This window comes from Natator depressus, chromosome 6 (assembly GCF_965152275.1).
Source record: "Natator depressus isolate rNatDep1 chromosome 6, rNatDep2.hap1, whole genome shotgun sequence".
Taxonomy (NCBI): Eukaryota; Metazoa; Chordata; order Testudines; family Cheloniidae; genus Natator; species Natator depressus.
The window spans coordinates 74,223,076-74,246,719 of NC_134239.1; the positions used below are offsets into that span (position 1 = coordinate 74,223,076).

Sequence of the window (23,644 nt, forward strand, 5' to 3'; positions counted from 1 at the left end):
TGCAATATGACTGGAGAATAGCTAATGTCGTACCTATATTTAAGAAGGCGGGAGGGAGTGATCCCAGCTCTTCCCACCCCCACTCCACCCCAGGCCCCACCCCGAATCCACCCCTTCCCCCAAGACCCTCCTGCCTGCCTTGCTCTGCCTCTTCACACCCAGTTCCAGCTCCTACCCCTCTCCCCAGGACCTCCTGCACACTGTGGAACAGCTGATCCACAGCAGGTGTGAGGCGCTGAAAGGGAGAGGGAGGAGTTGATCAGTGGGGCTGGCCATGGGTGGGAGGTGCTAGGGGGGTGGGAGTGGGGAGCTTGGCTGCCGGTGGGTGCTAAGCACCCGCTAATTTTTTTTCGTGGATCCACCAGCTCTGGAGCACCCATGGAATCAATGCCTATTGTGACAGGGTCGGGCCAGATGGCTACAGGAGAGTAATTTTTTTTTTTAAAGCAGAAAAGAATTTTATTTGTGTAACACTTACAAAGAATCACCAAAAAAGATAAAGCAAAACTATGCAACAAAACAAAAGCAAACACAAGGTATAACACAGCAGCCTTCAGGAGGGAGAAGTGTTCAGGCTAGCCTGGGCCCAGAGTGGGGGGGCTTCCTCGACACTCGTGGTCTTCCACCCTCCTGAGTTACCTGGTGGCCTAGAGCGGGGAGGCTTCCTCGACACTCATGGTCTTCCACCCCCTCGAGTTACCTAGTGCCACGCCCAGTGTCACCGATTATTCCTCTCCTGAGAGTGCCCGACAAGATGGGCACGGCTGCGGGGTAGGCAGTTTGGGGGTGGGGGGAACGTACACCCACGTGTAATAGGACCCCTCCTAGGTGACAGTAATGATGGTATCTACAGCGGCAACGGCTGGGGCTGGGGTCTCTCGCTCTTCCCCTCAATCAAAGGGTCAGATGGAGGGAACCGGACGGGGTCACCGAGCAGAGAACCTCGGACAGCTCCCACCGCTCCTCGAAGGCGTCAAGGGAGTCGGCGGACGCTGCCCAGAGGAACTCCGCCCGGATACATGAATGTACTGAGGATCGGAAAACGGCCCTACAATCGCAGGATGCTTCATTAGCCAACCTCCCCTCTCTGGTTTTATAAATGGCTGTTTTAGCTAGGGCTAGGAGGAGGTTAACCAGGAGATCTCGCAATTTTGTGGGGCCACATTTTGTGGGGCCGTGATTTTGTGGGGAGCATGTAGATAAAAAGGTGAGGGGAAAAGTGTAGCCAAAAGCGTAATACGATATTCGTGAGGAGCCGGAAAAGGGGCTGCAACCTGGCACACTCTAAATATATGTGCGCCAGGGTTTCCCTCACGTTGCAAAAAGGGCAAGTATCCGGGATGGGGGTGAACCGCGTCAAAAACACGCCCGCGCTCACAGCTCCGTGAAGGAGCCGCCAACTAATGTCCCCGACGGGCCTCGGGACCAAGGTGGAATACAGGCTGGCCCACCAGGGTTGCTCACCCTCCAAAGGTGGCAGGAGGTCCTGCCACTTTGTAACGGGGTGGGACACCAGGGTGTGGGCGTGAAGGGTGTGAAGCGTGAGTGTGTATAGATATTTCCGTGGCGCGATTTGGAAGCTGACCGGTTGCAGTTCATGCAGCCGGCTCGCAGTGAAAGGGTGAGGGGTTTGTTGGGAGCTACGGGGTAGGGGCCCAATTGAAAGGTCTGGCGGGCCTGGGGTAGAGGGTGGGCGGGGTGCGCCCTTGCGCAGGGCTCGGTTGAGATAAACCCGAGCAGCGGGCATCAAGGCGGCCTTCACCTCCTGAAGTACGTGCCGGGGGGTACGAGGTCTGGAGAGCCCCATGCGCCGAGCGAGCATCAGGGGATCCAGCCAGTCTCCCCGGTCGTAGTCCAGGAGGTCTCTGACTCTCGTGACTTCTGCCAGGACCAAACTCTGGTGCACCGAGCGGGACTCCGCCACCTGCACACGGAGCTGGGGATTGTGTAGCAGGGGCTCCGCCAGGAGATCTGCTTCTACGGTGGCCGCCACGGACCCTGTCATTGAAAACAGTTTCCAGGTCCGGAGGAGGTCCTGGTAGAAGACTGGCAGCCCGGAGAGGTCTCGCGGAAAACCTCTCGGACAAAGATAAAAGAGCTTCTGGTCGTATCGGAGCCCTTGGAAGCGGCGCAGGAAGGCATGCGCCAATATGCTCCACGTCGAACTATCTGCACTATAAAGGAGCCTCTGCAGGGCCTGGAGGCGGAAGACACGGACCTGAGTGTGCAGACACTTCAGGCCCTGCCCTCCTTCCTTCAGGGGTAGAGGAAGAACCCCAACAGGGGCCCAGTGCATTCCTGACCAAAAGAACTCTAGAACTGATGTCCGGAGGTCGGTCAGGAAACCTGGGGCCGGGACCAGGGTGTTGAGCCGGTACCAGAGCGTGGACAGGACTAGTTGGTTAAGCACCAGTGCTCTCCCTCGGAGGGAGAGACTTGGAGTAGCCTCGTCCATTTCCGGAGCCGCTCTATTACCCCGCCTTCTAAATTTTGCCAGTTCTCCGGCGGAGAAGGGTGCGTGGCAGAAAGGTAAACGCCTAGGTAGAGCAGTGGACCCGTGCTCCACCGGATGGTCTGAAGCGCGGGTGGGAGGGAGCTCACCTGCCGCCAGTCCCCCACCACCAAGCCAGAGCTCTTGACCCAGTTGACTCGGGCGGAGGAGGCTGCCGAATAGATGGCCTGGCAAGCCTCCACCCGCGCCAAGTCCCCCGGGTCCTGGACCACAAGGAGCACGTCATCGGCGTACGCCGACAGGACCAGCCACAGCTCCGGCTCCCGCAGCACCAACCCTGTCAACCTCCTGCGGAGGAGACAGAGGAAGGGCTCGATCGCCAGAGTGTACAGCTGGCCCGAGCGGGGGCACCCCTGCCGTACTCCTCGCCCGAAGCTGACCGGTTTGGTCAGGGTCCAGTTGAGCCTAACCAGAAACTCCGTGGAAGCGGACAGCACCTGGAGAAAACTCACAAACTGAGGTCCAAATCCAAACGCCTGCAGAGTGCCCAGAAGGTACCCATGGTCCACTCTATCAAACGCCTTCTCCTGATCAAGAGACAGGAGGGCGAACGACAGACCGTCTCTACGCCCCAGTTCCAAAAGGTCTCAGACTAGAAATAGGTTGTCAAAAATGCTGCGGCCCGGGACAGTGTAGGTCTGGTCTGGGTGGATCACGTCCGCCATCACGGACCCTAGCCGCAGTGAGATTGCTTTCGCTACGATTTTGTAGTCCGTGCTAAGGAGCGAGATGGGACGCCAGTTTCGTAAATCGTGGAGGTCCCCCTTCTTCGGCAACAAGGCGAGCACCGCTTGCCTGCACGAAAGAGGGAGGACCCCACCCTGCAAAGACTTGGCCCAGACAGTGGCTAGGTCTGGGCCAACGATGTCCCAGAACGCGCGGTAGAACTCCACGGTCAGCCCGTCCATGACCGGAGATTTATTGGTGGGCATGCGACAGAGGGCTTCCGAGAACTCGGCCAGGGTGAGAGGCAGCTCTAGTCGGTCTCGGTCACCCACGCTGACCGTGGGGAGTTCCTCGCAGAGCACCCTGCAAGCACCAGGATCGGTCGGATCCGGGAAGAAAAGGCTTGTGTAGAAGTTGCGGGCCCTCCCACACATCTCCACTGGATCCGTGAAGGGGGTGCTGTCTTCTGCCAGAAGGCAGGTGACGTGTTTCTTGGCCCCCCTCATTTTCTCCAGGGCATAGAAGAAACGGGAGCCGCGATCCATCTCCCGAAGGACGTGGATGCGGGATCGAACAAAGGCACTTTGGGCCCGATGGTCCTCGAGGGCCCGGAGCTCCTCCCGCTTCTCCCGGCACGCTCCGCAGAGGAACGGGTCCTCAGGGCTGGCGGCCAGACACCTCTCCATCTCTAAGACCTCCCGTTCCAACTGCTCTATCGCTGCATTTCTCCGTCGGCTGGTGCCCCGGGTGTAGTCACGGCAGAAGAGCTTGGAGTGCACCTTCCCTAGATCCCACCATCGCCGCGCCAAGGGAAAGGCACGCCGCTGCTCTTGCCAGGCCAGCCAAAACTCCCAGAAGGATGTCACGAAGCCCTCATCTTCCAACAGGCTGTTGCTAAAATGCCAATAGGCCGGCCCCAGCCTCTCTGCACGGAGGGAGGCTGTTATGGTGGCTAGATGATGGTCGGAAAATGGGGCCGGCAGAATGTTGGAGGAGTGGGCTTGTGAAAGATGGAAACAGGATAAATAAATACGGTCCAACCGAGAGTGGTGTGACCGATGGGCCTCCACCCGGACAAAGGTGAACGTGGAAGTGTCATCTGGGTGTTGGTCATGCCAGATGTCCACTAGGGAGTGATGTTCAACTATTTCTCGGAGAATGTTCGCAGCGGCCGGGCTCAGCTCGGCCCCTGAGCAGTCCTGCTCCTCTAGGGTGGTGTTAAAGTCCCCTCCCAGGACTAGGCACTCGTGAGAATCTAGGGTGCTGAGGAAGTCAGACACCTGCTGATAGAATTGCGGCCGCTTCGGGCTCATTGTCGGGGCATAGATGTTAACAAGGTTGACCACGAGCCCCTCCATACGGACTCGGAGATGCAGCAGGCGGCCCGGCACGGCCTCAGTGACCCCTAGCACCTCGGGCCGTAGGTTGGGGGAGAACAGGGTCGCCACTCCAGCTTGCCGAATCGTGAAGTGGCTAAAGTAGACCCCGTCCCCCCACTCCAGCTGCCAGCTGTCCTCGGCGGTCAGATCCGTATGGGTCTCCTGCAGGAAAACCACAGAGTACCCCCCTTCCCGAAGGTAAGAGAGCACCTGGGACCTGCGGAGAGCCATCCTACAGCCCCCGGTGTTCAAAGTTGCAATAATGAGAGGCGTCATGCGGGGGGGTGGGGGTTCCTTGTTGGCGGGGGTGTTTGCGGCCCCCGGCGGGTCGCGCAACAATCCGTGACCCATCCCGTAAGTGAGTAAATCATCACGGAAGCTGCAGGCCCACCCGTAGGCAGTGGCACCGTGCCTTCCTTTCCCTCTATCCTCCTTTATAAGGGCCCTTGTGGCCTGGAGGATTTGATCAAAGTCCCCCCATAGCTGGAGAGCTAGCTGTACCCTGTTGCGGGAGCCACAGATGTCTTCTAAAAACTCCCGCAACACTTTTCGCAGCTCATGGGGAGGTGGGGTTGCGATTTCCCGGTTATTCCCTGGTGGGGCTCTTGGTGCAGCCTCATGGTCCGCTGAGGTGGGCAGGCAGGGTGCAGACCACCGACGGGGCATCTGACAGGATAAAGTTATCAGGTCCATCTCAAGCCTTGGGGTAGAAGGGGACGGCGGAGGGAAAATTGCAGCTCCTAATGGGTCGCGGCAAGAAAATGCAAAGACTGCCCCTTGGGGGGGGATCCGCAAAAAAAGGGAAAGAAATAACCCCAGGGGCAGCAATAGCATTGCAGGAGGAGGTGGACTGGGCAGGGGCAGAGGCGAGGCTCTGGGCTTCGGGAGGCAAGCAACTAACAGGTGACGCCTCCCGAACAGATTCGAGGGTTAAGGGGGTGGGGAGGGGGCTCCCAGTGATGCTAGGCGCAGGCTCTGTGGTGGATTTGGCAGCCACGGCATCAGGTGGTGGACTACCTTCTGTAGGGTGCCCGCCCGGGAAGGCGGTTAGGGGGAGGGAGCATGGGGAAAGGGGGACTAGGGTGAGGTTGCCCAGATCGAGGCCAGCCGGCAGTAGGTCATCCTCTCCCTGGGTGACCAGGGTCAAACCTAGGGCCTCGATCTCCTCATACATGGAGGAGAGATTGTCTTCTGCCACCCCGGGGGTCTCCCCTCTGGCGCCTGCTACGACGGTCGCTTCAGGATTCGCGGGGGTTTCGGGTGATATTCGGGCAGAAGGGGCTTCCTCAGGGGTCTCGGAGGGGAAGGTCTCCCGTGGAGGGGAGATCCTACCTTCCAGTGCTATTTTGTCTTCCCCTCCCGACACCGGTGGATGGATCTCACTCATGGGCACAGTGGAAGGCTCAGTGTCAGTTCCTCCCTTCCTGGTCTTCTGGGGGACCTCTGCATCGGATGGGTGCAGCGGAGCTCGAGCCTTCCGCTTGCCTCGCTTTCCCTGGACTAGGGTCCAGCCCTCCATAGCATCGTCTGGGGGCTGGTTAGCAGGGGTCGTGTCGGGGGGCAGAGGTGATGGTTCAGGGGCTCGGGGGGGGTAACGGTGAGGCAGCATGGGGGGAAGTTCTCCTTGGGGCGGGCCCTCTCCTATGCCCGGTAATATCTTTGCTGCACCCTCCTCCATAGGCTCTGCTGGATTGTTAACAGCAAGGGCGGGGCTCCCTCGCTTGTCTGGGCGTTGCAGGGGAGGTGTCCCTTGGGCCCGGGCGGGAGCAGCGGTGGATCGAGCAGGAGGAGAGGTGGTTTCAGGTGCTGGGCGGCCAGGGACGTCGGCGATAGCGGGCTCCCTGGTAGGGGACTAGGAAGGACCCCTCGAGTGCCTCTCCGTCACGCGCCACCGGCAGCGGTAGAAGCTGCACTTGCCGACCGAACGAAAGGATGTGACGGAGGATGGGGTCCTTGCAGCCTAACGGGAGAGGGCTGATGACAGAAACGGGTTTCCCCAGGGTGGAGAGAGCGGTTAACAGGGTGGCATTGGATAGAAAAGGAGGGATGGAGGTCAGGACTAGGCGGACGCCCAGGTCCTTTAGCGGTTCCAGGGGAACGAACACCCCCCCACTGCCAGGCCCTTCTTCACCGCCTCCTGGGCGGCAGCCTCCGATGCTAAGAAAAAGACGACCTTCCCGTACATTTTGGAGGCCGCCACAATAGCCGTGGGTCCTACCACCCTCACCAATGCCTGCACGTATGTCTCCACATGGGGTGAGGCGGGCACCAGGAGGCAACGGACGCCGTGCTTCCTGGTCATGGTGGGAAAGGGGCCCCGGCCACTATTGATGATAGCGGAGGCGGTGGGTGGGCGAGATGATGAGGCGGCAGGCGGGGGGGACTGCTACAGACCGGGCATACACCCTGGGGGCCGAGGGAGGGACGCTCGCAGAGCTGGTGGAGGGAACAGCGGGGAGGGACGCCATGGTCGATGACGAGGCCACAGCGGTGGGGGCAGCCCCTGCCATGGAGGGCCTGGTGGTCGTAGTGGGGCCCTTTCCCTTCTTCACACCCTGGCCTTTCTGGCCAACTGGGGGGGCTCTCCTAGAATCTGGGGGGGCGGTGGGCGTAGCAGTGGCGGTAGTCGCCCCGGTGCCTCCTGCTGCCGATGCCCCAGTGGGTGCGGTGGCAGGTGTTTTAGCAGCAGGGGGGGAGGTTGGGGGTTGGGCAGGGGGGTAGGTGTGGGAGGGGCAGCTGAGGTTGTTAGAGGGTCCTCACCCCTCTCATTCCCCGCCATTGTGAGCAGGGAGAGACGGGGAGGCACCAGAAGGAGGAGGGGGGAGGGGGAAGCAGATTAACCACTTCTCCCTGCTGGGCTGCAGGCGGGGGGAGCGGGACCAAATGGGTCGGACTGGACAGGGGGAGCAAACAGGAGTTGGGGTCAGGTAGTAGGGGCAAACTGTGGGGTGGGCAGTCTGGGGGGTGGGGGGGGAACGTGGACCCACACGCGTTTGTCCAAAGAGTCTCGTTTGGTCGGCTGTTGTGTCTGGTCCGGACGGCGGAATTCAGAGCAAGCAGCTGAATCCAGAGGCAGATGGCAAGTTGCCAGCAGGGACAGATGGTGGGGGGGCCGTGACGGTTGTAGTAGTGTTGGGGGGGCACGGATGGATCGGGGGGCAGCTCTGTGCCACACCCCCTGTGCCCCTACAAATGCAGTTAAGACACAGTCAAACTCCCCCCACACGAGAGTACAGTTCAAAAGTTACTCAGTCTTACGGCCCCCTCCACGATGATTTGTAGCTTCCCTGGGCGATTTCTCTGTCTGCTGTCTTCTCTCCCGGGCTTTGTGGAGCATTCCAAAAAATGCCAAGTAGATAAGAAGAAAAAAATAACTTGTTGGTTAATTAAGGGTCCACAAACGAACAGCAAACGGCTGGGTCTGGGGGTGTCCACTCCCCTCCTCTGGGGAGTGGATTGGCAGTCCTCCCTCACTCCTCTGGGGGTTTCAGCTGGAGCAGTAGCAGTGTCCGAGGGCAGGCGTGGGGGGGATGGCAGCAAGCTGGCAGCCGACCAGCACTCGAACAGCAGCAAAGAAAAACAGCAAAAAAAAAATGAAGAAAAAGCGTCTGGCCCGGTCGTGGTGGGGGGGAACTGAAGCAGGGTCAAAAAGTAAGAAAAGCCCAGGCCAGGGGGCTTTAGGAGAGAATAGAAAGCAAATAGATTAGCAGCAAGCGAAGGAGGTCCCTTTTCCCTGGGTAAGGTAACAGGGAAGGTGTTTTTTTTTTGTTTTTTGTTTTTTTTTTTTTTGAAACAGAAAAGAAGTTTATTTGTAACAGTTACAGAGATTACAAAAAGATAAAGGAAAACTTAGCAACAAAACAACGCAATCAGAAGGTATAACACAACAGCTTTCAGGAGGGAGAGGTGTTCAGGCTAGCCCAGGCCCAGAGCGGGGGGGCTTCCTCGACACTCGTGGTCTTCCACCCTCCTGAGTTACCTGGTGGCCTAGAGCGGGGGGGCTTCCTCGACACTCGTGGTCTTCCACCCCCTCGAGTTACCTAGTGCCGCGCCCAGGGTCACCGACCCTCCCTCTCCTGAGAGTGCCCGACAAGATGGGCACGGCTGCGGGGTGGGTGGTTGGGAGGGAGGGGGGCACACCCATGTATTATAAGACCCCTCCTAAATAACAATAATGATGGTATTCACAGCAGCTAACGGCTGTGGCTGGCGTCTCTCGCTCTGTCCCTCAATCAGAGGGTCAGACGGAGGGAACCGGACGGGGTCACCGAGCAGAGAACCCCGGACAGCGCCCACCGTTCCTCGAAGGTGTCAAGGGAGTCGGTGGACGCCGCCCAGAGGAACTCCGCCCGGATGCGTGAATGTACTGAGGATCGGAAAACGGCCCTACAATCGCAGGACGCCTCATGAGCCAACCTCCGCTCTCTGGTCTTATAAATGGCTGTCTTAGCCAAGGCTAGGAGGAGGCTAACCAGGAGATCTCGCGACTTGGTGGGGCCACGGATGGGGAGTGTATAGATAAAGAGGTGAGGGGAGAAATGAAGCCAAAAGCGCAAAAGAATATTTGTGAGGAGCCGAAAAAGAGGCTGCAATCTGGCACACTCTAAATAGACGTGCGCCAGGGTTTCCCTCACATTACAGAAGGGGCAAGTCTCCGGAACGGAGGTGAAACGTGTCAAAAACACGCCCGTGCTCACGGCCCCGTGAAGGAGCCGCCAACTGATGTCCCCGACAGGCCTCGGGACCAAGGTGGAGTACAGGCTGGCCCACCGAGGTTGCTCCCCCTCCAAGGGTGGTAGGAGATCTCGCCACTTTGTGTCGGGGCGGGACACCAGGGTGCGGGCGTGAAGGGTATGGAGCGTGAGTGTATATAAATATTGCCGTGGTGCAACTTGAAAACCGACCGGTTGCAATTCATGCAGCCGGCTTGCAGTGAAAGGATGAGGGGTGTGTTGGGATCGGCAGGGTAGGGGCCCGATGGAAAGGTCCGGCGGGCCTGGGGTAAAGGATGGGCGGGGTGCGCCCTCGCGCAAGGCTCGGCTGACATAAGCCCGAGCAGCGGGGGTCAAAGCGGCCTCCACCTCCTGAAGCACGCGCCGGGGGGTGTGAAGGCTGGAGAGCCCCATGCGTCGAGCGAGCGTCAGGGGATCCAGCCAGTCTCCCCGGTCGCAGTCCAGGAGGTCCCCGACCCTCGTAACTCCCGCCAGGACCAACCTCTGGCGCACCGTGCGGGACTCCGCCGCCTGCACACGAAGTTGGGGGTTGTGTAGCAGGGGCTCCGTGAGGAGATCTGCCCCAACGATGGCCGCCACAGACCTGGTGGTTGAAAACAGTTTCCAGGTCCGGAGGAGGTCCTGGTAGAAATCCGGCAGCCCGGAGAGGTCTCGCGGAAAACCTCTCGGACAAAGATAAAAGAGCTGCCGGTCATATCAGAGCCCATGGAAGCGGCGTAGGAAGGCGTGCGCCAATATGCTCCACGTCGAACTACCTGCACTATAAAGGAGCCTCTGCAGGGCCTGGAGGCGGAAAACGAGGACCTGAGTGTACAGACACTTCAGGCCCTGCCCTCCTTCCTTCAGGGGCAAATGAAGAACTCCAACAGGGGCCCAGTGCAATCCTGACCAAAAGAACTCCAGAATCAATCTCCGGAGGTGGGACAGGAAACCCGGGGCCGGGGCTAGGGTGTTGAGCCGGTACCAGAGCGTGGACAGGACTAGTTGGTTAAGCACCAGTGCTCTCCCCCGAAGGGAGAGACATCGGAGTAGCCTCGTCCATTTCCTGATCCGCTCAATCACGCCGCCTTCCAAATTTTGCCAGTTCTCCGGCGGAGAAGGGTGCGTGGCAGAAAGGTAAACGCCGAGATAGAGCAGAGGGCCGGCACTCCACCGGATGGTCTGAAGCGCGGGTGGGAGGGAGCTTACCTGCCGCCAGCCCCCCACCGCCAAGCCAGAGCTCTTGACCCAGTTGACTCGGGCGGAGGAGGCTGCTGAATAGATGGCTTGGCATGCCTCCACTCGCGCCAAGTCGCCCGGGTCCTGGACCACGAGGAGGACGTCATCGGCGTACGCCGACAGGACCAGCCGCAGCTCTGGCTCCCGCAGCACCAACCCCGTCAACCTCCTGCGGAGGAGACAGAGGAAAGGCTCGATCGCCAGAGCGTACAGCTGGCCTGAGAGGGGGCACCCCTGCCGCACCCCTCGCCCGAAGCTGACCGGTTCGGTCAGGGTCCAGTTGAGCCTAACCAAACACTCCGCGGAGGCGTACAGCACCCGGAGAAAACTCACAAACTGAGGTCCGAATCCAAACGCCCGCAGGGTGCTCAGGAGGTACCCATGATCCACTCTATCGAACGCCTTCTCCTGATCGAGAGACAGGAGGGCGAACGACAGACCGTCTCTCCGCCCGAGTTCCAAAAGGTCTCGGACTAGAAAGAGGTTGTCAAAAATGCTGCGACCTGGGACAGTATAGGTCTGGTCTGGGTGGATCACGTCCGCCATCACGGACCCTAGCCGCAGCGAAATTGCTTTCGCTACGATTTTGTAATCCGTGCTAAGGAGTGAGAGGGGACGCCAGTTTCGTAAGTCGCGGAGGTCCCCCTTCTTCGGCAGCAAGGCAAGCACCACTCGCCTGCACGACAGAGGGAGGACCCCGCCCTGCAAAGACTCAGCCCAGACAGTGACTAGGTCTGGGCCGAGGATGTCCCAGAACGCGCGGTAAAACTCCACGGTCAGCCCGTCCATGCCCGGAGATTTATTGGTGGGCATGCGGCGGAGGGCTTCCGAGAACTCGGCCAGGGTGAGAGGCAGCTCTAGCCGGTCTCGGTCGCCCACGCTGACCGTGGGGAGTTCCTCCCAGAGCACCCCGCGAGCGCCAGGATCGGTCGGATCCGGGGAGAAAAGGCTTGCGTAGAAGTCACGGGCCCTCCCACACATCTCCTCCGGATCCGTGAGGGGGGTGCCGTCTTCCGCTAGAAGGCAGGTGACGTGTTTTTTGGCCCCCCTCGTTTTCTCCAGGGCATAGAAGAAGCGGGAGCCGCGATCCATCTCCCGAAGGAGGCGGATGCGGGACCGGACAAAGGCACCTCGGGCCCGGTGGTCCTCGAGGGCTCGAAGTTCCTCCCGCTTCTCCCGGCACGCTCCGCAGAGGGACGGGTCCCCGGGGCTGGCGGCCAGGCGCCTCTCCAGCTCTAAGACCTCCCGTTCCAACTGCTCTATCGCTGCATTTCTCCGTCGGCTGGCGCCCCGAGTGTAGTTGCGGCAGAAGAGCTTGGCGCGCACCTTCCCTAGATCCCACCAGCGCCGCACCGAGGGAAAGGCACGCCACTGCTCCCGCCAGGCCAGCCAAAACTCCCGGAAGGACATCACAAAGCTCTCGTCCTCCAGCAGGCTGTTATTAAAGTGCCAGTAGGCCGGCCCCGGTCCCTCCGCACGGAGGGAGACCGTGACGGTAACTAAATGATGGTCGGAAAAAGGGGCCGGCCGAACGGTGGAGGAGTGGGCCTGTGAAAGATGGAAACGGGATAGGTAAATACGGTCTAACCGAGAGCGGTGTGACCGATGGGCCTCCACCCGGACAAAGGTAAACGTGGAAGTGTCATCTGGGTGATGGTCACGCCAGACGTCCACTAGGGAGTGATAGTCAACTATGTCTCGGAGAATGGTCGCGGCGGCCGGGCTCAGCTCGGCCCCCGAGCGGTCCCGCTCCTCGAGGGTAGTGTTAAAGTCCCCTCCCAGGATCAGGCACTCGTGCGAGTCTAGGGTGCCGAGAAAATCGGACACCTGCTGGTAGAATTGTGGCCGCTGTGAACTCACTTGCGGGGCATAGATATTAACAAGATTGACCACGAGCCCCTCCAGACGAACTCGGAGGTGCAACAAGTGGCCCGGTACGACCTCAGTGACCCCTAGCACCTCGGGCCGCAGGGCGGGGGAGAACAGGGTCGCCACTCCAGCTTGCCAGGTCGTGCAATGGCTGAAGTATACCCCGTCCCCCCACTCCAGCCGCCACCTATCCTCGGCGGTTGGGTCCGTGTGGGTCTCCTGCAGGAAAACCACAGAGTACCCCCCCTCCCGAAGGTAGGAGAGCACCTGGGACCTGCGGAGAGCCATCCTACAGCCCCTGGTATTCAGGGTTACAATAATGAGAGGTGTCATGCGGAGGGCCGGGGGGGTGGGGAGTTCTCATTGGTGGGGGTGCTCATGGCCCCCGGCGGGTCGCGTAGCAACCCGTGTCCCATCCCATAAGTAAGTAGCTCTTTCCGGAAGCCGCGGGCCCGCTCGTAGGCCGCAGCACCGCGCCTCCCTTGCCCTCTGCCCTCCTTCATAAGGGCCCTTGCGGCCTGAACAAGTTGATCGAAGTCCCCCCATCACTGGAGAGCCAGCTGTGCCCTATTGCGGGCACCACGGGTGTGCTCTAAGAACTGCCGTAGTGCATGCCGCAGCTCATGGGGGGATGGGGTTACGGTTTCCGGGGTACTCCCCGATGGGGTTCTTAATACAGCCTCGAGGTCCGCTAAGGCGGGTAGGCAGGGTGCGGACCGCCGACGGGGCGTCTGACAGGCTGGGGTTATTAAATCCATCTCGTGCCTTGGAGTGGAAGGGGATGGCAGGGGGAAAAGCGCAACTCCTAATGAGTCGCAACTAGAAAACGTAAAGACTGCTCCCTGGGGGGGGTCTGCAAAAGGCGGAAAAGAAATAACCCCGGGGGCGGCAGTAGCCTTGCAGGAGGAGGGAAATTGAACCGGGACAGGGGTGGGGACAGGGGCAGAGGTAAGGCCCTGGGCTTCAGGAGGCGAGCAGCAAAAAGAAGATGCCTCCTGAGCAGGGTCGGGGATTAAGGGGCAAGGGAGGGGGCTCCGAGCAATGCTAGATGCTGGCTTCGGGGTGGTCGTGGCAGCCATGGCATCAGGTGGTAAACCACTTTCCGTGGGGTGCTCACCCGGAAAGGCAGTCAGGGGGAGAGAACATGGGGAAAGGGGGCCTGGGGTGAGATTGCCTAAAACGAGGCTGGCCGGCAGTAAATCATCCCCTCCCTGGGTGACCGGGGTCAAATCTAGGGCCTCAATCTCTGCATACACAGAGGAGAGGCCGACTCCTACTACCCTGGGGGCCTCTCCGCTAGGGCCCGCCTCAACGGTCACGTCGGGGTTCGTAGGGAGTTCAGGTGGTATCCGGTTAGAAGGGGCTTCCTCCGGGGCTTCGGAGGGGAGGGTCCCCCGCGGAGGGGGGAGTCCTCCCTCCAATGCCAGTCTATCTTCACCTCCCGACACCAGCGAATGGATCTCACTCGTGGCCGAAGCGGGAGGCTCAAGGTCAGTACCTCCCTTCCTGGTCTTCCGGGGGGCTTCCGCGTCAGATGGATGCAGCGGGGCTCGAGCCCTCCGCTTGCCTCGCTTCCCCTGGACTACAGTCCAGCCCTCCATAGCGTCATCTGGGGGTTGAATAGCAGGGGGCAGAGCGGGGCGCGGAGGCAAGGGTTCAGGGGTTCGGGGGGATAGCGGTGAGGGAGCAGGAGGGGCGGGGGGTTCTCCCTGGGGCGAGCCCTCTCCTGCACCTGGTAATAACTGTGCCACACTCTCCTCCAGAGGCTCTGCCGAGGTGGTTACAGCAAGAGCGGGACTCCCGTGGTCGCCCGGGCGTTGTTGGAAAGGTACCTCTTGGGCCCGGACGGGGGCAGCGTTGGATCGGGTGGGAGGAGGGGTGGTTTCAGGTGCCGGGTGGCCAGGGGTGTCGGCAACAACAGGGCCGATATCCTGCCGGGTCTCGGGGGTCTCAGGTGCCCCTCTCCCCCGGGCCAAAGGGCAGTCCCTGCGGACATGCCCCGCCGAGCGGCAGAGGTAGCACCGGGCCTCTCCGGTGGAATAAAAGACCCTATAGCGGGCTCCCTGGTAGGGAACTAGGAAGGACCCCTCAAGCGCCTCTCCGTCACGCACCCCCGCCGGCAGTGAAATCTGCACTTGCCGGCGGAACGAAAGGACGTGACGGAGGGCGGGGTCCTTGCAGCCTAACGGGAGAGGGCTGATAGCAGAGACGAGTTTTCCCAGGGCAGAAAGAGCGGGTAACAGGGCAACATTAGGTAAAAAGGGAGGAACGGAGGTGAGGACGAGGCGAACGCCCAGATCTTCTAGCGGTTCTAGGGGGATAAACACCCCTCCTACCACTAGGCCCTTCTCCACCGCCTCCTGGGCGGCAGTCTCCGAAGCCAGAAAGAAAACGACCTTCCCATACATCTTGGAGGCCGCCACAATGGCCATGGGTCCTACCACCTTCGCCAACGCTTGCACGTATGCTTCCACGTGGGGCGAGGCGGGCACCAGGAGGCAACGGACACCGTGCTTCCTGGTCAGGGCGGGAAGAGGGCCCCGGGCGCTAGTGATGGTAGCGGAGGTAGTGGGTGGGCGAGATGAGGAGGCGGCAGGCGAGGGGGAGCCTGCCGCCGCCCGGGCATACGTCCTGGGGGCCGGGGGAGGGACGGTCGCAGAGCTAGTGGAGGGAACAGCTGGGAGGGGTGCCACGATCGATGATGAGGCCACAGTGGTGGGGGCGGCCTCTGCCATGGAGGGCCCAGCGGCTTTAGCGGGGCCCTTTCCTTTCGGCCCGCCCCGACCTTTCCGTCGAACTGGGGGGGGGGTTCCTAGAATCTAATGGGGCAAGAACCAAAGCAGCAGTAGTAATTGCCCCGGTGCCTCCCACTGCCGAGGCCCCAGCGGGGGCGGGGGCAGGGGTTCTAACAATGGAGGCGGTGGGAAAATCTTGAGGGGTGGGCAGGGGGGTAGATGGGGAAGGGACAACCAATTTCATTGGAGGGGCCTTGCGTCTCTCCATCTCTGCCATTGTAAGCAGGGAGAGACAGGGAGACACCGGAAGAAGGGGGGGGGGCAAAAATCGGGGTCCGGTAGTAGGGGTAAACTATGGGATAAACAATCCGGGGGGTGGGGGTGGAGGGAGGACGACCCACCACAATTGTCCAAAGAGTCTCGTTTGGTTGGTTGTTATGTCCGGTCCGAAAGGCAAAGTCCAAAGCAAACAGCTGGATCCGAAGGCAGATGGCAGATTGCCAGCAGGGACGAGGCAGCGGGGGCCGTGATAGTCGTAGTAGTGGTGGGGGGGTCGGGGGCACCGGTGGATCTGGGGGTAGTTCCCTGCTACACCCCTGTGCCGCCACAGACGCAGCTGGAACGCAGTCAACTCCCCCCCCCCGAGGGTATAATTCAAAGGAAATCCCTCAGTCTTACGGCTTCTCTCCACGATGATTTATAACTGCTCGGGCGAGTTCTCCGGCCTCTGGCATCTGTTGCAGCTGTTGGCTCTGTCCCAAGGCTCTCGGCAGCTAGGAATGTTGTAATGATAAGAAAAAAGTCCAGGCAAAAAACAAAAACGGCTGGGTCTGGGGGCGTCCACTCCCCTCTCTGGACAGCGGGTCGGCAGTCCTCCCCCCCTCCTCTGGGGGTTTCAATTAAGCAAAAAGCAAAGTCCAAAAGCAGGCGTCTGGGGGGGGGGGGTGCTGGCGACCGGCCAGCACACTGACGCAGCTCAGAAAAGCGGGAGAAAACGAAACCAAAAAAACAAAGCGTCCGGCCCAAACGCGGGGGGGGGGAAACTAAGCAAAAGGAAAAGTGTGAAAAATCTGGGCCAGGGGGCTTCAGGAAAGAAAGGAAAGCAGATAGCTCAGGAGCGAACGAAGAAACGATTCCGTCTCCTAACAGGGAAGGTTCCAGAACAATCAGGAACCTTCTGGAGACAAGACAGACAGACAGGCTGATTAGAACACCTGTAGCCAATCAAGAAGCTGCTAGAATCAATTAAGTCAGGCTAATCAGGGCACTTGGGTTTAAAAAGGAGCTCACTTCAGTTTGTGGTGAGCGTGTAAGGAGCTGGGAGCAAGAGGCACTAGGAGCTGAGAGTGAGAACGTGGACTGTTGGAGGACTGAGGAGTACAAGCATTATCAGACACCAGGAGGAAGGTCCTATGATGAGGATAAAGAAGATGTTGGGAGGAGGCCACGGGGAAGTAGCCCAGGGAGTTGTAGCTGTTGCACAGCTGTTCCAGGAGGCACTCTAAACAGCTGCATTCCACAGGGCCCTGGGCTGGAACCCGGAGTAGAGGGCGGGCCCGGGTTCCCCCCCAAACCTCCCAACTCCTGGTCAGACACAGGAGGAGTTGACCTGGACTGTGGGTTAATGAAAATGGCCAAACTGAGGGCTGTTGTGAAGCTCCAAAGCGAGCAAATCCGCCAGTAAGTGCAAGACCCACCAAGGTAAAGGAGGAACTTTGTCACACTATGCCTAGGGCTCACTTTTGGCTTACGTCTTATGTTCCTAAAAACTCATACCTCAAAGTTTCAGCCAGCCACCTGCAGGGGTAAGAAAGGGGGGAAAATTCATAGGCAGGAGTTGTAGACCAAGCTGGATGAGCAAGCATCTCAGAGAGGTGATTAAGAAAAAACAGAAAGCATACAGGGAGTGGAAGATGGGAGGGATCAGCAAGGAAAGCTACCTTATTGAGGTCAGAACATGTAGGGATAAAGTGAGACAGGCTAAAAGTCAAGTAGAGTTGGACCTTACAAAGGGAATTAAAACCAATAGTGAAAGGTTCTATAGCCATATAAATAAGAAGAAAACAAAGAAAAAAGAAGTGGGACCGCTAAACACTGAGGATGGAGTGGAGGTTAAGGATAATATAGGCATGGCCCAATATCTAAACAAATACTTTGCCTCAGTCTTTAATAAGGCTAAAGAGGATCTTAGGGATAATGGTAGCATGACAAATGGGAATGAGGATATGAAGGTAGATATTACCATATCTGAGGTAGAAACGAAACTGGAACAGTTTAATGGGACTAAATCGGGGGGCCCAGATAATCTTCATCCAAGAATATTAAAGGAATTGGCACATGAAATTGAAAGCCCATTAGCAAGAATTTTTAATCAATCTGTAAACTCAGGGGTTGTACCGTATGATTGGAGAATTGCTAACATATTTTCTATTTTTAAGAAAGGAAAAAAAAGTGATCCAGGTAACTACATGCCTGTTAGTTTGACATCTGTCGTATGCAAGGTCTTGGAAAAAATTTTGAAGGCAAAAGTAGTTAAGGACATTGAGCCAATGGTAAATGGGACAAAATACAACATGGTTTTACAAAAGGTTGATCGTGCCAAACCAACCTGATCTTCTTTGAGAAAGTAACAGATTTTTTAGACAAAGGAAACGCAGTGGATCTAATTTACCTAGATTTCAATAAGGCGTTTGATACCGTGCAAACATGGGGAATTATTAGTTAAATTGAAAAAGATGGGGATCAATATGAAAACTGAAAGGTGGATAAGGAAATGGTTAACAGGGAGACTACAGCGGGTCCTACTGAAAGGTGAACTGTCAGGCTGGAGGGAGGCTACCAGTGGAGTTCCTCAGGGATCAGTTTTGGGACCAATCTTATTTAACCTTTTTATTACTGACCTCGGCACAAAAAGTGGGAGTGTGCTAATAAAGTTTGCAGATGATACAAAGCTGGGAGGTATTGCCAATTTAGAGACGGACAAGGATATCCTACAGGAGGATCTGGATGACCTTGTAAACTGGAGTAATAGGATGAAATTTAATAGTGAGAAGTGTAAGGTTATGCATTTAGGGATTAATAACAAGAATTTTAGTTATAAGCTGGGGACGCAACAATTAGAAGTAACGGAGGAGGAGAAGGACCTTGGAGTATTGGTTGATCATAGGATGACTATGAGCCGCCAATGTGATACGGCCGTGAAAAAAGCTAATGCTGTCTTGGGATGCATCAGGTGAGGTATTTCCAGTAGAGATAAGGAGGTTTTAGTACCGTTATACAAGGCACTGGTGAGACCTCACCTGGAATACTGTGTGCAGTTCTGGTCTCCCATGTTTAAGAAGGATGAATGCAAACTGGAACAGGTACAGAGAAGGGCTACTAGGATGATCCGAGGAATGGAAAACCTGCTTATGAAAGGAGACTCAAGGAGCTTGGCTTGTTTAGCCTAACTAAAAGAAGGTTGAGGGGAGATATGATTGCTCTCTATAAATATATCAGAGGGATAAATACCAGAGAGGGAGAGGAATTAGTTAAGCTCAGTACCAATGTGGACACAAGAACAAATGGATATAAACTGGTCATTGGGAAGTTTAGACTTGAAATTAGACGAAGGTTTCTAACCATCAGAGGAGTGAAGTTTTGGAATAGCCTTCCAAGGGAAGCAGTGGGGGCAAAAGATCTATCTGGCTTTAAGATTAGACTTGATAAGTTTATGGAGGAGATGGTATGATGGGATAACATGATTTTGGCAATTAATTGATCTTTAAATATTCATGGTGAATAGGCCCAATGGCCTGTGACGGGTTGTTAGATGGGGTGCGATCTGAGTTACTACAGAGAATTCTTTCCTGGGTATCTGGCTGGTGAATCTTGCCCATATGCTCAGGGTTTAGCTGATCGCCATATTTGGGGTCAGGAAGGAATTTTCCTCCAGGGCAGATTGGAAGAGGCCCTGGAGGTTTTTCGCCTTCCTCTGTAGCATGGGGCACAGGTCACTTGCTGGAGGATTCTCTGCTCCTTGAAGTCTTTAGACCATGATTTGAGGACTTCAATAGCTCAGACATAGGTGAGAGGTTTTTTGCAGGAGTGGGTGGGTGAGATTCTGTGGCCTGTGTTGTGCAGGAGGTCAGACTAGATGATCATAATGGTCCTTTCTGACCTTAATATCTATGAATCTATGAAAGAGGTGTGCAAGAAGCTGAGAGTGAGAAAGTGTACTGCTGGAAGACTGAGGAGTACAAGCGTTATCAGCCATCAGGAGGAAGGTCCTGTGGTGAGGATAAAGAAGGAGTTGGGAGGAGGCCATGGGGAAGTAGCCCAGGGAGTTGTAGCTGTCACACAGCTGTTACAGGAGACACTGTAGACAGCTGCAATCCACAGGGCCCTGGGCTGTAACCCGGAGTAGAGGGTGGGCCCAGGTTCCCCCCATCTCCCTCAACTTCCTATTTGATACAAGAGGTGGTGACCTGGACTGTGAGTCCCACCAGAGAGGAAGGTCCCTGGCCTATCCCCTGACCCACTAGGTGGATCAGCAGAGACTGCGGGGATTGTTCTCCTCCCTTTCCCCATGCTGGCCAGTGATGAGGTTAGCTGAGTGAATGGCAGGTTTGAGCCACTAGCAAAAGTGGCCGAACTGAGGGCTGCCGTGAAGCTCTGAGGTGAGCAAATCCTCCAATAAGCACAGGACCTACCAAGGCAGAGGAGGAACTTTGTCACAATAGGTTCATGGAGAATAGGTCCATCAATGGCTATTAGCCAAGATGGGCAGGGATGCAACTCCATGCTCTAGGTGTCCCTAAACCTTTGACTGCCAGAAGCTGGGACTGGATGACAGGGCATGGATCACTTGATAAACTGCCCTCTCTTGTTCACTCCCTCTGAAGCATATGGCATCAGCCATTGTCAGAAGACAGAGCACTAAGCTACATGGACCATTGGTCTCACCTAGTATGACCATTCTCATGTTCTTATGCACACTTGGTCCCTCCTATTCTCTGCCTGTGACACACAATAGTCTAATCTCTGATGGGCTGTAACACTTCAGTCTAATTTTGGTTGTTGAGATTAGTGGGCGGATGCTGAATGGTGTTGGTGGCCTGTGATACACAGGAGGTCAGACAAGATAATCTGATGGTTCGTTCTGGCCTTAAACTTTATGACTCTCAAAGCTACTGTTTCAGGCTGTTTGCAGACAAGCAAACATAACTCCATCAGTTTACACTTTCATGTAGAAAGTTTTCTTTGAAACAATACAGCTAGAAATACTGGCCTAAATTTTTAAAAGCGATTTTGGGTGCCCAATTTGAGCTACCTTAAAGGGGCCTGATAATTCCCAAGTGCTAAGCACTTGGCTTTTTAAAATTTCTTACTTTTAGTACATGAAATCACTAGTCACTTTTGAAAATGTAGGCTGTCACTGATTTAGAAAATGAAAATTCCGTTTTTAAAGCCAAATTTTGTGACACAACATGGGTTTTGTACCCAGGGCCTGATCCAGAGCCCAATGAAGTTAATTGAAAGATTCTCATTCACATCAACAGCTTTTGGCCCAGAACCTAATTATGAGGATTTATATAATACTTTAGACCCTGTTTTGGTACCATCAGGGAATGTGTTTAAACCAATTTAAGTATCAAGTTACTTAAGCAGTACAAACTTTACTAAGCTTTTAAAAAGTCTACACTATTTAACTTAATGTAAGACTTTAGACAAAAAAAGGAATAATCTGGTTAAAATTAAAGACGTAGTTCAATATAATGTGGAAAAGTATTCAAAGAAACATAATTTGGGGAGGGGCAGAGGAGAGTCAAGTTAAAAACTGAAACAATTTTGTTTTCATTAACATTAAAAATGAGATGATTTTAAACAAAATTATAGCTTTAAATCTAACAAACTGATTTTCTTCAAACATGTTGTGTTTTATAGAACTTATTGAATCCTAAAAGCCAAGCAAAGCTGGAAAAAAAGTGATCTGGCAGAAAAAAAAGTGGACAGAAATTATTTTTAAAATTTTCATTATGGAAATAGGAGTGAACTTGACATGCAAGTGCAAACCCCATATTTAAAAATGTTAGCCTACATCAATTATATTTAATTTTAAAAAGATTTTTTTAATATTACCTTTTCCTGCAAATGCAAGTTGTTACGTAAATGTTCTTTGACTTCTTCGTCTGTGTCCCTCTGTGGAAAAGATATAAATGTGTTTTATTTCTGTTTGAGATATATCTTATAAAAACTTTTGTATGAGATAAATTCAGAATATAGAATAGATATTAATTCAGGGTACTGCCACATAACACACAGTTTTGGTTTTTTTAATTACACAAATTGTTGGGAAAAATATTTGGGTTCAATGTTCAAAAAAAGAACTATTTAAATTGTGGCCATAAATCATACACCAGATCCTGAGGAGAGTTAAGTGTCTGCTAAAGATCTCTCAGGATTTAGTCCTAAAAGTACACATATGTAGAAGGTTAGGAGAAACTGTGGGAAAATTGGAAGTTATTTGTACGCCTCCACATTTTATACCCTGCAAATGTGTATTTTACAGATACAATTACCCTATCACACACTGACATAGTTAATTTGAACAAATATTTAGGCATCTATGTTTCAAAGTTTGGCTTCAAAAGTTCAATTTTACTATTTTACTAAATTATTGTAAAATTTAGACTTACATGACTGTATCTAATCTTAGCCAAAGAAATCAGCTCTTGATCTCCAGGAGTGCACATATTCAAACCAATAGGAAGCATCTTTTTAAGTGCAGCTACAATCAAGGATGTCTGTATTGAATACAAATCCCCTCTACGCTTCAATTTCTTTCGCTCTTGGTCTTGTCCTCCAGACTACAAGTAAAAGATCCATAGGTAACTGATTATGTAATTTACCCCGAATTACATACTTTCCTTACACACAAAATGATTCCTCACTTTCGTGGTCCAACCAGCCTACAGTAATTGATGTAGCTATATTTTGAATAGTTAGAAGTGGTAAAATAAAAGTGAACTGTATAGTTTATGTGGAAAATGTAAAAAAAAAAACAAAAAGAAAACTTCCTGCTATGCAATAATGTGATAGTAATACTCATTTTCATAATACTAACCTATGTATGTGCATACATGTAACTATAACTTCTGGGTCTTACACACATCTTGAATCAGACAGGCACATGTAACTAAAAACTGATTCATAATTATAATAGACTGCTTGTTTGCATTTTTAAAGAGACAATTCAATTCCTGTTGCTTAAGTTTTTATTAAGGATTATTCCAGATAAGATTTTCCAAGGTCTTAGTCCTACATACATGGATGGTGCTAATCTGCATTGCTGTTGCCCGAGAAAGATTAAAATCTAAAAGGCACAGAATTCAATTCAACCAAACAATAAGGAAGTGGTGTAGCTGTAAAACAGGACTGTGCTGGCTGGGTTGTAGTGTAAGCAATTCTGTAATACATCAAACTAAACCATCAGCAGCTTTGGTCACCGAAGGTACTAGAGAAAGGTTGTCCTAGGAAAGAGAAGTGAACACAATAGAATAATATTTGATCTGTCTAACCATATTAAACAACGTGAGATGTTATTTAAAATAAAATATTAAAAAAGCATTTCTTCTTTGGATTTAAGATAGCAAATCAAAGCTCTTAGCAATAGAATTGTTTATCATAAAACAGACCCATATGGTTAATGAGCTTATGGTAAATGACGACAATCACCACCGCAACATAAATAGCCCAATCCTGAGTTCCAAATCTAGACTAAATTCGCATTGAATTTAAGGGAATTTTGCTGGAGATTAGAGCTCAGGATTGGACCTTCAGCATATGAAAAACTACAAAGAGCAGATGCTTGCACTTAACCCTCCACATCCTCTTCTCTCTGTAAATGAAATGCTAATGCCTATTGTGTTCATATTATACTGTACAAGTTACATGTAAGGATACAGTAGAAGCCATTAAACTACATCATCTGCCAATCATTACCACACAGTTACCATAGATGATATCTACTAGAAGAATAGAGGAAAATGGTAGTAATCTATATTCCACTCTGTAGTAAATTTTGGCCAAATGCTATCTTTCAAATGATGACCACTGTATTTGCAGGCAGCATTACTTAGGCGAACTGTTTAGCAATTCTGAGGGTACACAAAGTGGATGTGGTTGCCTTTCTTAAGGAACTAGCAACTGCAAGAGAGTATTCTGCCTTAAAGCTTTGCTTTTGGAAGTGCCTTAGAAAAAGTTTTCTATAGTAGCATTGTTGTAATGGCACTATATTTACAATGACATTATTTGTACTCTACTTTGATAGCAGACAAACAAATGCCACAATGTATCACTGGGACCCAGTGGCGTCACTGTGCCTCTTAAATATGGGAGGCATCTTAAGAAGAGGAAGCCATATTTTTTTTCTCACCTCTATTCTTGGGAGGGATATTTTGCCCATCAAAGTTTCTTTATTTTCAATTGTAATTGAGAGTGGAAGGTGTGTGAGAGTAACAAATGCACTTAAAATCAATACATTTGAAAATG

General features: G+C 54.0%; 1 protein-coding gene across 1 annotated transcript in view; it reads right to left on the reverse strand.

Annotated features, from left to right (window-relative positions):
- Nucleotides 1-23,644, reverse strand: part of RYR3 (ryanodine receptor 3) — a 577,606-nt gene that overhangs the window by 93,835 nt on the left and 460,127 nt on the right. The window contains exons 74-75 of the mRNA XM_074955741.1: nt 21,790-21,960; nt 21,233-21,292 (exon numbers count right to left, since the gene is read on the reverse strand). Of these exons, the coding sequence (XP_074811842.1) occupies nt 21,233-21,292; nt 21,790-21,960 (231 nt within the window). The remainder of the gene's footprint in view (nt 1-21,232; nt 21,293-21,789; nt 21,961-23,644) is intronic.